Source organism: Macaca fascicularis, chromosome 16 (assembly GCF_037993035.2).
Source record: "Macaca fascicularis isolate 582-1 chromosome 16, T2T-MFA8v1.1".
NCBI lineage: Eukaryota > Metazoa > Chordata > Mammalia > Primates > Cercopithecidae > Macaca > Macaca fascicularis.
In genome coordinates, this window is record NC_088390.1 from 89,329,589 (window position 1) to 89,342,683 (window position 13,095).

The following is a 13,095-nucleotide window of genomic DNA, read 5'->3' on the forward strand; positions in this document are numbered from 1 at the left end:
GTGGGCACCCTCCTCACTCGCGCTGGCTTCCTCCGCCCCGTGTGAATGGTGTGAATGGGTTCAGGCAGTGGGCACCCTCCTCACTCGCGCTGGCTTCCTCCGCCCCGTGTGAATGGTGTGAATGGGTTCAGGCTGTGGGCACCCTTCTCACTCACGTTGGCTTTCTCCGCCCCGTGTGAATGGTGTGAATGGGTTCAGGCAGTGGGCACCCTCCTCACTCACGCTGGCTTCCTCTGCCCCGTGTGAATAGGTCCAGGCAGTGGGCACCCTCCTCACTCACACTGGCTTCCTCCACCCCGTGTGAATGGTGTGAATGGGTTCGGGCAGTGGGCATCCTCCTCACTCGCGCTGGCTTCCTCCGCCCTGTGTGAATGGTGTGAATGGGTTCAGGCAGTGGGCACCCTCCTCACTCGCGCTGGCTTCCTCCGCCCTGTGTGAATGGTGTGAATAGGTCCAGGCAGTGGGCGCCCTCCTCACTCACACTGGCTTCCTCCGCCCCGTGTGAATGGTGTGAATGGGTTCAGGCAGTGGGCACCCTCCTCACTCACGCTGGCTTCCTCCGCCCCGTGTGAATGGGTTCAGGCAGTGGGCACCCTCCTCACTCACACTGGCTTCCTCCGCCCCGTGTGAATGGTGTGAATGGGTTCGGGCAGTGGGCATCCTCCTCACTCGCGCTGGCTTCCTCCGCCCCGTGTGAATGGTGTGAATGGTGTGAATGGGTTCGGGCAGTGGGCGCCCTCCTCACTCACGCTGGCTTCCTCCGCCCCGTGTGAATGGTGTGAATGGGTCCAGGCAGTGGGCGCCCTCCTCACTCGCGCTGGCTTCCTCCGCCCCATGTGAATGGTGTGAATGGTGTGAATGGTGTGAATGGTGTGAATGGGTCCAGGCAGTGGGCGCCCTCCTCACTCACGCTGGCTTCCTCCGCCCCATGTGAATGGTGTGAATGGTGTGAATAGGTCCAGGCAGTGGGCGCCCTCCTCACTCACACTGGCTTCCTCCGCCCTGTGTGAATGGTGTGAATGGGTCCAGGCAGTGGGCGCCCTCCTCACTCACGCTGGCTTCCTCCGCCCCGTGTGAATGGTGTGAATGGTGTGAATAGGTCCAGGCAGTGGGCGCCCTCCTCACTCACGCTGGCTTTCTCCACCCCGTGTGAATGGTGTGAATGGTGTGAATGGGTTCAGGCAGTTGGCGCCCTCCTCACGCTGGCTTCCTCTGCCCCGTGTGAATGGTGTGAATGGTGTGAATGGGTTCAGGCAGTGGGCGCCCTCCTCACTCACACTGGCTTCCTCCGCTTCATGCTTCCTGCAGACTTTCCGCCTGGGGGGACCATCCACGGAGCCTCCAGGGCAGGGGTGTGGTGCACAGCGTCTGTCTCCACTCACCTGGTGAGGGGCTTCTGGGCAGTGTCCCGTCTGGGTTATCACAAATGCAGCTGCGGTGAACGTGTGTACACATCTGTCTTTGGCCTGCACTCTTGTTGTCTGGCATAGATGCCCAGAGCTGGGTGGCTGTGCTGTAAGGTTTTTTGGTCTTTTTGAGACAGAGCCTTGCTCTGTCACCCAGGCTGGAGTGTGGTGGCACAGTCACGGCTCACTGCAGCCTTGACCTCCTGAGTCCAAGCGATCCTCCCACCTCAGCCTCCCGAGTAGCTGGGACCACAGGTGCGTGCCACCACGCCTGGCTAATTTTTGTATTTTTTTGTAGAGGTGACAAATCATGTTGCCCAGGGTGGTCTTGAACTCCTGGTCTCAAGTGATCCGCCTGCCTTGACCTCCCAAGATGCTGGCATTACAGGCATGAGCCACCACACCCTGCCTGTAACTTCTTACGCAATGGCCACACGACTTTCACCATGGTGGTGCCACTTATGAAATGGCCACACGACTTTCAGCGTGGTGGCACCACTTATGAAATGGCCACACGACTTTCAGCATGGTGGTGCCACGCACCCCCAGGGCCGGATGGTAGCTCGGGGTCCGGGGTCTTTGCCGGCACTGGGGGTGTTTGGTCTTTCAAGCTTGGCTACTGTCGTGGGGTGTGGAAGCAGCTTACTAACTTGTGTCTAGTGACTGATGATGCTGTTCCAGTCATCATCCATTTCAGGGGTGTGTTTAACAAATCTTTCGCCCATTTATTAGGTTAGTGGTTTTCTTCCTATTGAGAATTTGAGAATTCTTCATGCATTCTGCATACAATTCCTTTTTTCAGATGCTTTCTTGCTACATATTTCCTCCCACTCTGTGGCTTTTCCTTTCAGTATCCCTTATATTCCTAAGTCAAAGCCTTTTTTAAAAAAAATCAGCTTTGGGCCGGGCGCAGTGGCTCATGCCTGTAATTCCAGCACTTTGGGAGACTGAAGTAGGCAGATCACAATGACAAGAGATCATCCTGGCCAACATGGTGAAACCCCATCTCTACCAAAAATACAAAAACTAGCCAGGCGTGGTGGCGCTCACCTGTAGTCCCAGCTGCTCGGGAGGCTGAGGCAGGAGAATTGCTTGAACCTAGGAGGTGGAGGTTGCAGTGAGCCGAGATCACGCCACTGCATTCCATCCTGGTGACAGAGCAAGACTCTGCCTCAAAAAAAAAAAAAAAATCAGTTTTATCTTTGTACATCTGCTTTATTACATGTAGTTTACATGTAGTAAAATCACCAGTTTTCAATACGGGTTTCAGTATGGTGGCGGGTGTGGCAGATGTGAGCCGTTGAATGACCACACCGTGGTCAGCACTGTGCACACAACCCTCCCTCCGGGAGGCCCCATCCTGCCGGCACTCCTGTCCCTGGGGCTCCACCAGTTTAGAATCTGCAGGTGGCTTCCTTTGTCAGCTCCCTGCCTCCTCAGCTCCCTGTGTTTCGGGGTTCCTCAGTGGTTCTCGCTGCGTGGTCGCCCCACCAGCTGAGGGGCTTTGAGCCCCGTGGGTTTTGGTGTGGGCGCATGGCACAGCTTCTGTTCTCCCTGGCTGTTTTTCTGTCGGGGTGAGCAGTCATGAGGACTTTGGGTGTTTTGGTCTTCCTGCTGTTGTAAATTTCCTTCTCTGATTTCTGGTATCTTCAGCGTCGAGCGTCCTTTTAAAAATATATTTTATCGTCTTTTGCTTTTCAATAATTTTTTATGTTCCTATTGTATAAGCTCCTCAAAGCAAGGAAGCCTCAAAGTCAACTGTTTGCTTGTGTATTTCCTGAATTGGTGAATGACATCTCGTCCACATACTCAGCTCACTTGCTTCTCCTTCTCTCATTGCCCACACATGGCTGGTGACCTCGGTCTGCCACTTCCACATCCCTAATAGGCCTCAGACACGCCTCATCCTGGGACCCTCTCTATGCTGTCACCTCACTTCCAGCTGCCTTTGTCTCGCAGAAGCGTCCGAGCTGACCCTGCACCCTCACGCCCTGACCTCTCCCATCCGTGCTTTGCCCGTGGGTTCTGTCTGGTTTGCTCGTGGCCAGAGTCCATTCTCTTTCACATCTCTGCCTGCCCTGGCTCCCTCCAGCCCCTCCGTCTCTCCCACCTTCTGGTGGATACTCACCTTGGTTCTCATACTTTTCTCCTCTGGGACCTTGGGTACCCAGGACACACCCCTTTTTCTGCCACCTTGGGCCAGGGGCTCAGGAGCGTGTCTTCTTCAGGGTCAGTTGCTAGTTGGTGCCCTTGCCTGCGTGAGCACTCAGGTGGCCTTGCCTCTATCTGCTGCTTTCCATGAAGTCACTGGCCGCCTGCCTGCTTCTCTGGGACCCTGCTGTCTGTCTGGGACCCTGCTGTCTGTCTGGGACCCTGCTGTCTGGGACCCTGCTGCTGGGACCCTGCTGTCTGGGACCCTGCTGTCTGGGACCCTGCTGTCTGGGCTCTAGGACGCAGTCGGATGCATCTGCCTTCTGGGCGTGCAGCCCCAGGGCCCCTGCAGCACCTCTGTGTTGGGTCCATCCAGTTTTTTGCTGTCATAAACAAGGTGGATGTTTTTTTGTCTGCAGTTCCTCACCTGTGCGGTTATTTTGGAATGGGTTACCGAAAGCGGAGATGCTGGACCCGAGGGTCCACATGTTCTCAGTTTCCTGCTGGTTGCTGGCCACCGTCCACTGGGGCTGTGCCCAAGTGCTGCCCAGCAGGCTCAGTGTCCTTCTGCTTCCCGCAGCTCCGGCTGCAGACCCCGGGGCTTGGGCCGTCGGACGGCTGAGCAGAGGCTTCCTTTTCTTTTCCTCCGTGCCGGAGGCTGCACCGCTTCAAGGGGTTGAAGTATGTGTGTGTTTTCTGTAAACTTTTTGATGATATTTCTGCTACACTATTTTTTTTATTGATTCAGAAGAACTTGTTTGTTTTAGGGAATCCTCCTGTTGGTAAGACCAGTTGCGGATGTTTTTTCCAATTTTGTTGTTTGACTTTTGACTTTGTTTTTGGTGTTTTCCTGGTAGACTTTGTTCGGCATATGTGTTTGTAGGGATCGATTTCTTTTATGGCTCTGGGTTTTGAGTCATGATTAGAAAGGCACATCCTACTTGGAGATTATTTTTTAAAAGTCTTCCATGTTGTTTTCACAAGATGTAACTTTTATTTTTGAGACATAATTTGCTTTCAGCTGCCCCCGTATGCAGTGGACGGTTGTGGAGGGGCTGATGGTGTGTCCACCTGCGTCACCTGCATCTTCCTTGGGAGTGGAGCTCCCACCACTCCACGGCCACCCTCCCTCCTCCCAGCCTGTGAGCCGCTGCCCCGCCCTCGATGTGGAGCAGGGCTGCCCCTCGTGGAGGGTCCTATCCATGGAATCAGAGGGACCACACTCCTGTGTGTCAGTGTTCTTTGCTCAGTGTAGCGTGCCTGGGGCCTGTCCGCGGTGCGTGTGTCCTCAGTGCATGTGTCCGTGGCACGTGTGTCCGCGGCACGTGTGTCTGCGGTGTGTGTCCTCGGCGCGTGTGTCTGCGGCGCGTGTGTCCTCGGCGCGTGTGTCCGCGGTGTGTGTCCGCGGCGCGTGTCCGCGGCGCATGTGTCCGCGGTGTGTGTCGCGGCGCGTGTGTCCGCGGCGCGTGTGTCCTCGGCGCGTGTGTCCGCGGCGCGTGTGTCTGCGGCGCGTGTCTGCGGTGTGTGTCCTCGGCGCGTGTGTCCGCGGCACGTGTGTCCTCGGCGCGTGTGTCCGCGGCGCGTGTGTCTGCGGCGCGTGTCTGCGGTGTGTGTCCTTGGTGCGTGTGTCTGCGGTGCGTGTGTCTGCGGTGTGTGTCCTCGGCGCGTGTCTGCGGCGCGTGTGTCCGCGGCGCGTGTGTCTGCCGTGTGTGTCCTCGGCGCGTGTGTCTGCGGCGCGTGTGTCCGCGGCGCGTGTGTCTGCGGTGTGTGTCCTCGGCGCGTGTGTCTGCGTGTGTCCGCGGCGCGCGTGTCCGCGGCGCGTGTGTCTGCGGTGTGTGTCCGCGGCGCGTGTGTCCTCGGCGCGTGTGTCCGCGGCGCGTGTGTCCGCGGCGCGTGTGTCCGCGGCGCGTGTGTCTGCGATGTGTGTCCGCGGCGCGTGTGTCCGCGGCGCGTGTCCTCGGCGCGTGTCCTCGGCGCGTGTGTCCTCGGCGCGTGTGTCCGCGGCGTGTGTCCTCGGCGCGTGTGTCCTCGGCGCGTGTGTCCTCGGCGCGTGTGTCCTCGGCGCCTGTGTCCTCGGCGCGTGTGTCCGCGGCGCCTGTGTCCTCGGCGCGTGTGTCCGCGGCGCGTGTGTCCTCGGCGCGTGTGTCCGCGGCGCGTGTGTCCTCGGCGCGTGTGTCCGCGGCGCGTGTGTCCACAGCTCCTTTTTGTGGTGAGTTGTATGCAGTGTTCTGTGGCTATACAGTTTTTCTGTGAGTTTGCCTGACATTGGGTTATTTTGAGTTTCTGACTCTGGTGAATAAAGCAGTTGTATGTATTTATTTAGAAATCATCTTCATGTGGATGTATATTTTCATTTCTTTCAGATAAAGAGTTAAAAGGGAATTTTTGTATATTTTATAAGAAACTGCCAAACTGTTTTGCAAAGTGGCTCTGGTTTTCCCACATCTGTGCCAACACTTGGTATTTGTCAGTCTTTTAAAATTTTACCCATTCGAGTGGGGGTAATGGTTTAACAATTAGCATTCCTGGCTGAATACTGATGTTGAACGTCTTTTCATGTGTTTATTGGTCTTTTATTTATTTTCTTTTATGATGTCTCTGTACAAATTTTGTGCCAATGTTTTGTTTGGGGTTCATCTTTTTATATTGTGGTACAAGTCAGCTTGCCTGTGGATTTTCTTAAAAGTTTTTAACAGCTGTACGAGGTGTAACGGGGACACGTTCACTGTGTATGGAGTGCAGGGTTTTACCGAAGTGCAGCTGGCACACGCTCACCAGAGCGCACAGCTTCCTGCGTGTGAGGCCTGAGCACAGCCATCACCCTGGAGCCTCCCGGTGTCTGCTCCCTGTAATTCCCGCCTCGGTCCTCCCCGACCCGGAGGCCACCACTGACCTGCCTCTGTGGGTGTGGATTAGTTTCCCGTCCTTGAATTTTGTGTGGATGAAACGAAGCCGTGTGTACTCGTTTTGTCAGGCTTCTTTGGCTTGGGGGAGTTGAGATTCAGGTTGTGTGTGTTGCTGCTGAGTATTCGATTGTGTGGATCAACCACGGTTTGTTTTCTCCGTAGACGATGTCAGGATGGTTTCCGGTTTTCGCTGTTACACATGTTACACGTGAAGCTATGTGCACAAATGCTCTTTTCTTTGGCGTAACTGCTCAGGGGGGCATGGCTGGATCATGTGGTAGATTTGAAGAAATGGGCAAACTGGTTTTGAAAGTAACTGTGCTGAATTCTCCCCCACAGGCAGTGCATTCTCGTCCTTCCACGTCTCACCACCTCTTCCCTGCTGTCTCTTCCAGTGTGTATATTGCCGGCTTTCCTGAGTACACCCAGCCGATGATAGACCACCTGGTTACCATGAAGATCAACCACTGGGATGGGTAGGTTTTCTGTTTGGGTTTTTCTTTTTTTTTTTTTTTTTTTTTTTGAGACGGAGTCTCGCTTTGTCGCCCAGGCTGTAGTGCAGTGGCCGGATCTCAGCTCACTGCAAGCTCCGCCTCCTGGGTTTACACCATTCTCCTGCCTCAGCCTCCCGAGTAGCTGGGACTACAGGCGCCCACCACCTCGCCCGGCTAGTTTTTTGTATTTTTTGGTAGAGACGGGGTTTCACCGGGTTAGCCAGGATGGTCTCGATCTCCTGACCTCGTGATCCACCCGTCTCGGCCTCCCAAAGTGCTGGGATTACAGGCTTGAGCCACCGCGCCCGGCCCTCTGTTTGTGTTTTTCTAAGAGTTTTTTTTTTTCCCCAAAGGAGAGATTCAGTTGAGCTTCTAAGCCTTGAGTGTATTTTCTCACTGTGGATGTCGTATTTTAAAATAACTTCTGAGAAGTAATATGAATTCCAGTCTTCATGCGGATGTGTTGGGTCATGGTCTGTCTCCAGTTCCACCTCGGAGACCTTGGTCCAGTATGTCCGGCGTGTTGGTGTTCCCGTGCGAGTCCTTGGTCCAGTGTGTCCGGCGTGTTGGTGTTCCCGTGCGAGTCCTTGGTCCAGTGTGTCCGGCGTGTTGGTGTTCCCGTGCGAGTCCTTGGTCCAGTGTGTCCGGCGTGTTGGTGTTCCCGTGCGAGTGCCCACGCTGGTGGGTTGCGGAGCGCCGCTGCGTCCGAGGGGGCAGGTGGAACTTGGAGGTGGAGCCTCTGTCGTCTCCCTCGGCAGGCGGTGCTTCCCCCGACTCCGCTCCACATGGCTCCACAGGTGGTTTCTGCGCGGTCTGCTGGGAGCCCAGCAGTTTTTAGTGGCCGTTTTCATAATTACAGTAGCAGCTTCAGAGTTTCCTTGCATTTCATAGGCGGTTAAATGTGTCTCAAAGGAAAAGCGAAGTGCGGTCTGGAGCATAAACAGAGCGTTAGTGCCGTGACCGCTGCCCCGAGGAGCTCAGGGTCCCCTCCTAGGACAGTGCCATGCTGTGGCACTCCTCACGGGAGCCCTGAGGAGCGGCAGGTGCCTGTGGGTGGAGGTGGCTTTGTGAGGGTGCGAGTCCAGAATCTCAGTTTGACAGTTGGTGTGACGTAGAGGAGGTCCTTTCTGACCCATGGGGGATGCGTTTGCTGCTGCCTGGGGAGAGGCCCAGCTGCCTGCCGTGGTCCAGGCAGGGCTCTCAGGGCTGGGAGCCTCTGGGAAAGGAACTCCTGGGTAGGTAGCACTCGGGCTGCCGGGGGAAGACCTCCCTTCCCTTCCTGGTGACCGTTCGCTTCCAGAGAAGGGTGTGAGTTCCTGCCCCTCGGGGTGTCCCTGCACATGTTACACCAGAGCTCTCTCCATTAGAGTGAAAGGTCCCCTAAGCCAGACCTTGGGAAAATGAATGAATGAGTCAGTTGTATCAGCCGACTAGTCGATAACATCTTTAAAACCAAAGTTACAGATGTGTATCCATGGTGTCAGAGCTGTGGGACTCCCCAGCTGTTACTGTGTCGTCTGTTTCTGCCTTAGTTCTGTCAGCCTTTCCTTCACGTGTTTTGGGCGGGTCACTTATTGGCGGCAGATACACTTGCGGCTTTTGCCTCTTCCTAATGTATTGACCCTTTATCTTCGAGGAACAGCCCTCTTTGTCTCATGTTAGATTTCTTGCCTTAAAGTAACTGACGACTAGTGTAGTACCTGGGTTGGCAAGCTTTTCTTTAAAGGGCTAGATAAACATGGTAGATCTCTGTTCCATATGCTTTGCTTTATTTTATTTAGTTTATGTAACCCTTGAAAAATGTGAAAACCATTCTTAGCTGAGGGCCGTCCTGACAAGAAGCAGCCTCGGGCTGGGCTTGTGGCTGCAGACTGCATTGCCTCCGCTTCCCAGGTGCTTTGTCTCTCCCGCTCCCTCGGAGTTGCGGGCGATGGTCTGGTAGACGGCATACAGTTGGGGGTTGCTCAGGGTGCGAGTTTCCTGGCACATGAAACACCACCTGCCTGGAAGAGCTCTTTGTTTACTGTTGGGAGTGGACCCTGAGCAGGGCCTTTGGCCGACACCGGAGGGGCTGTGGCAGGTGGTGCTGTCAGTGTGGGTGTCCGCCCTCGTGCCTTGTTTCACTGTGGTGCTGTGGGTTTGGTGGTTTCAAATAGTTAGAATACAGACACCCGCCTTCTGCATGTTTCCACCTTCACGTTTTGCTTCTTTGTTGTTATGTGGTCGCCGTCATGATGATTTTAAGTCATGACCACTTGCCGCTCCATCTGGGTCTGGAGGGGCTGGGGGCGCGGGCTCTGCAGTTCACTCCCAGCTTTACCGTGTGCCTCTGTGTGGAGCTCTGGAAGGAGAGGTGGGCTCAGAAGGGGCTCTGGCCTCTTGAGCTGCCTTTGGGTCAGCCTTCCACCATCCCCGTGTTCAACCGCTGGGTGCTTTCAGCATGTGTCTGATGAGGCACTTACTGGATATGCGCCCAGATTTGGTGGGTGAGCCTTAGGAAGTTCCTTCTGTTCACCCCTTGTAATCCGTGGAGGGACCGTTTCACGTGGCTCTGTCTCAGACTCGCATCCTCCGGGTAGTGTGGGGGTGGGGAGGCCAGAGACCCAGTTGCCACCTGGCCCTGAGACGGAATGGCACCTGTGTTCCAAGAAGAACCGTGGTTAGCCGTATGACCTTGCTGTGGTAGACTGTCCCTGTCGTCTGTTGGAGTCGGAGGTTCTTGTGCTGGTTTGTGTGTGTGAGTGAGCAAGCCTCTGCCAAGTGGTGGGTTGACGATTGATGGATGTCGTCTCCCTCACTTTCTCTTTATGAATTGAATAAAGCCAGAATTGTCCAAGTGAAGGCACTAACGATGTTCTCTCCTCACTCTCAGGGTCATCCGAGAGCTGGCTGTGAAGGCGCTGCACAACCTGACCCAGCGAGCGCCCGAGTACAGCGCCACGCAAGGTGGGTGTGTGTCCCGGCCGGCCTGCGGGCATCACGCTCGCGCACCGCAGAAAGGCCCGGGTTGCTGGTTTCAAACTCTGGGGGCTGAAAATAAGGTTCTGCGTCTGTCTTGGTGAGAAGCATCTGAGGAACTAGCTGTGGACTTGATCGGGGGACAGGCTGTGAGGACGGATGCGGTGAGTGGGTCTGCCTGCATGGCAGGGAGCCGCTGGACTGTTATGTACGCCGAAGCCCATGGTGGTCCCGCCAGACGCCTGACAGGCGGTGCTGCTTCCCTGGTCTCTAGTTGGCTTGCACCTGCCACACGTGACCTGCCACACGCGACCCACCACGCAGGAATGCACTTTGGAACTGGGCAGGGTGTATAGAAAGAAAGGGCCTGAATGGGAGACTCAGAGTCTGCCCAGGACTAAAATCACCTTGGAATGGCTCAGCTAAGCCTGCACTTCTTACGCTTCATCAATGAAGAGAGAAATCCCATTTGTTCTGTCTCGTTCTTTCTACTTGGAATAAATAATCATCTGACTTAAATGTAGGGAAGAATACCACATTTCTCAACATTACCCTCACTCCCCTGACATTTATTACAGGGGCTCCACTGGAGGCCGGATTGTGGCTGTTGGGTGGAGTTACTGATGTGACGCCTGTGTTTCACATCCTGTGGGGGCTTGTTAATTCCTAAGGGATCTTTCAGCTTCGTGATCTGTGAACGAGGCGTCCATGTCACGGGTTTAGTGTGGTGCTGCCCTACTTTCCAATGCACAATTAACCCTTGCTGACACTGAGGGGCTCAGCTTTGTCCTCTGTCTGGGTGAAGAGCGTGGACACCCAGGATGGGATTGTGACCTTTTGTAGATTTCTCTGATTCTCAAAAAACCTATCACCCCCAGCCGCCACATCTTAATCTCTCTGATTCTCAGCCCATCGCAAACTTGGCAGCACTTGGGATGGCGAAGGCTCAGGGGGCTTGGTTTTCCCCGCAGGTGTGGCAGAGCCTCCTCCCTCTGTGGCCGCGAGGGTTCTGAGGAGTCTGTGCTTTCTGAGTAAACTCAGAGTAGAGGCACCGCCCCTGGGGCAGCCCTGCCTCCGTCCTGCTCCGCCCCCTCCACCACCCAGGCAGCCAGGCAGAGGCCCTGCCAGGACCAGAGGCCACCCTACACCGACAGGGAAGGCCTGGGGAGTGTGTCCTCCTCTTTTGTGCTGCCTCTCCTGTCTGAGTTACCCACCCCGTCTGGGGCACTTGGGAGCACACAGCAGCCTCTGTCCTGTTACCCTTGGTGTCTCGGAGGCCATCTGCATCACCACGGGTGCCATCCTGGGCACTGGGGTGATGACCCTGAGGGACGCCACTGTTGGTGTGTGAGTGTGGTCGTCCCACAAGCCGTCTGTGTGTGCACGCTGTCACCTGCCCTCCTGGCCCTGTGTGGGTGTCTGTGGACGTCCCACCGGTCATCTGTGTGTACACACTGTCACCTGCCCTCTCGGCCCTGTCTCTTGCAGTCTTCCCGAGGCTGCTGTCCATGACGCTGAGTCCAGACCTACACACGAGGCATGGGTCGATTCTTGCCTGCGCGGAGGTTGCTTACGCCTTGTACAAACTTGCAGCCCAAGAGAACAGGTAGGAAGAGCGGGTCTCGAGGAGACACAGGGCTCCGTTCCTGATCCCCTTGCCGTATAATTACAGTGCTTTCCACTTCGGGGCTATCTCATCCCTTCTAATTTTTGTTTATTTGCACCAGTGGCACAGTTGTTAGGCCCCAGGTTGTACTGACAGAGCGTGTAAGTGGCCCTCTCCTGACGGTTGTGCCGGGGTGGACCACCCACCTCTCTTCAGCGGGGTGTGTCACCCAGATGGGTCGGGCGTCTCCCCCCAGTCACCCTGCCCCTCCTGCCTCCTTGTGCACCTCCTGGTCTCAGAGGTGACGAGTGAGGTCATAACAGCAAAGGTCCTTTTTCCGAGATGGCATCAAGCGACTTGCATGTTCAGTGTCCTTTCTTCATCACGTCTGATAGTTTAAAATGCCAGAGAACATGCACTTTTCTTTTGAATTTTTCAGTTGGCTATATTTGTACAAATAGTAATAAAGCATGAAAAATACGGGGTCGCTGGGAAGTTGTGTGCAGGAGGCTGTAAGGCATTGACTGTCTTACGTTTCTTCCCGGTTGACTCTTCCTCAAAAGTAAAAACTCCCAGACTTACCATAGTGATGGTGACCTGGTTCTCGGACTCCAGTTTGAGAAACGATTTTAAGTTATGCCCTGTGCAGTGAGACAGTTCCTGGCAACGGATTGAGAGCAGGGTATGGGCCCACCTCCCGCCCCAGCCTGAGGGAGCTCTGGTCAGTCCCGAGCTCAGATGCACAGTGCGACTCCTTCAGGGACGCTCGCTCGCTCGTGTGGGTGTGGCCGATGCCCGTGCAAGACCTGGCCTTGATGGCGCTGCTCTGTGGTGGAGGAAGAAGGCGCATGGAGTGGGGTCTGGGGAGAACCAGGCAGGAGCTCCCAGGGTCCTCCAGTTGGGTCCCACAGAGCCTGTGACATTCCCCCAGCAGTGAAATGTGACCTCACCTGTGAGGTGTCTATCAGGGAAGCACGTTTGAGCCTCAGTGCCTAGGCCAGCCTGGGGTCTGGCTATGTGGGCACCTCCACCTGGCACAAAACAAAATTCCAGACCCCCAGGAGGAAAGCAGGTGACCGGAGTAAAGCACACGGTTTGTGCACATTGAGCCAGCGAGGGGGCCTCATCCGGCAGGGCTTGGTGGGAACCCTGCTGGCATCCAGGCCCCCAGATGCCAGCCCAGGGCCGATCTCGCCAGGGGCCTTCCCTCGGATGGCAGTGGACATGAGCTCTCGTCTCAGCCTCACCTGGACTTCTCTGTTTTCCAAGATGGTCACATTGGCAGGGGTCACAGCTTTAAGGGAATGTCCCAACATCCTCTTCCTTTGACCAGGCACTGCTTCATCTAAAGTCACAAATGGGCCGGGCTCGGTGGCTCACGCCTGTAATCCAGCTCTTTAGGAGGTGGAGGTGGGGGATTGTTTGGGCCCAGGAGTTTGAGACCAGCCTGGGCAGCACAGTGAGACCCCATCTCTAAAATGAAATAAATACAATAAAATAAACAAAACAATGCAATATAAAACAATATAATAGAATAAAAAAATAATCAGAGGTATGCCCTGCAGAGGTCTCTG

At 55.4% G+C, this 13,095-nt stretch overlaps 1 protein-coding gene across 39 annotated transcripts in view; it reads left to right on the forward strand.

Moving 5' to 3' along the window:
• TBCD (tubulin folding cofactor D) overlaps positions 1-13,095 on the forward strand; it is a 189,128-nt gene that overhangs the window by 141,793 nt on the left and 34,240 nt on the right. For 27 of the 39 annotated variants that reach the window (XR_012426388.1, XR_012426390.1, XR_012426389.1 and 24 more), the window contains 3 exons: positions 6,859-6,939; positions 9,830-9,903; positions 11,404-11,521. Coding sequence is in view for 35 of the 39 variants with exons in the window: in XM_074021048.1 (XP_073877149.1) it covers positions 6,859-6,939; positions 9,830-9,903; positions 11,404-11,521 (273 nt within the window). In the remaining 4 variants the exon portion in view is untranslated. Of the gene's footprint in view, positions 1-6,273; positions 6,459-6,858; positions 6,940-9,641; positions 9,721-9,829; positions 9,904-11,041; positions 11,259-11,403; positions 11,522-13,095 lie in introns of those variants that run through there. The other 12 variants (XM_074021050.1, XM_045375519.2, XM_074021051.1 and 9 more) reach the window with 5 other exon arrangements.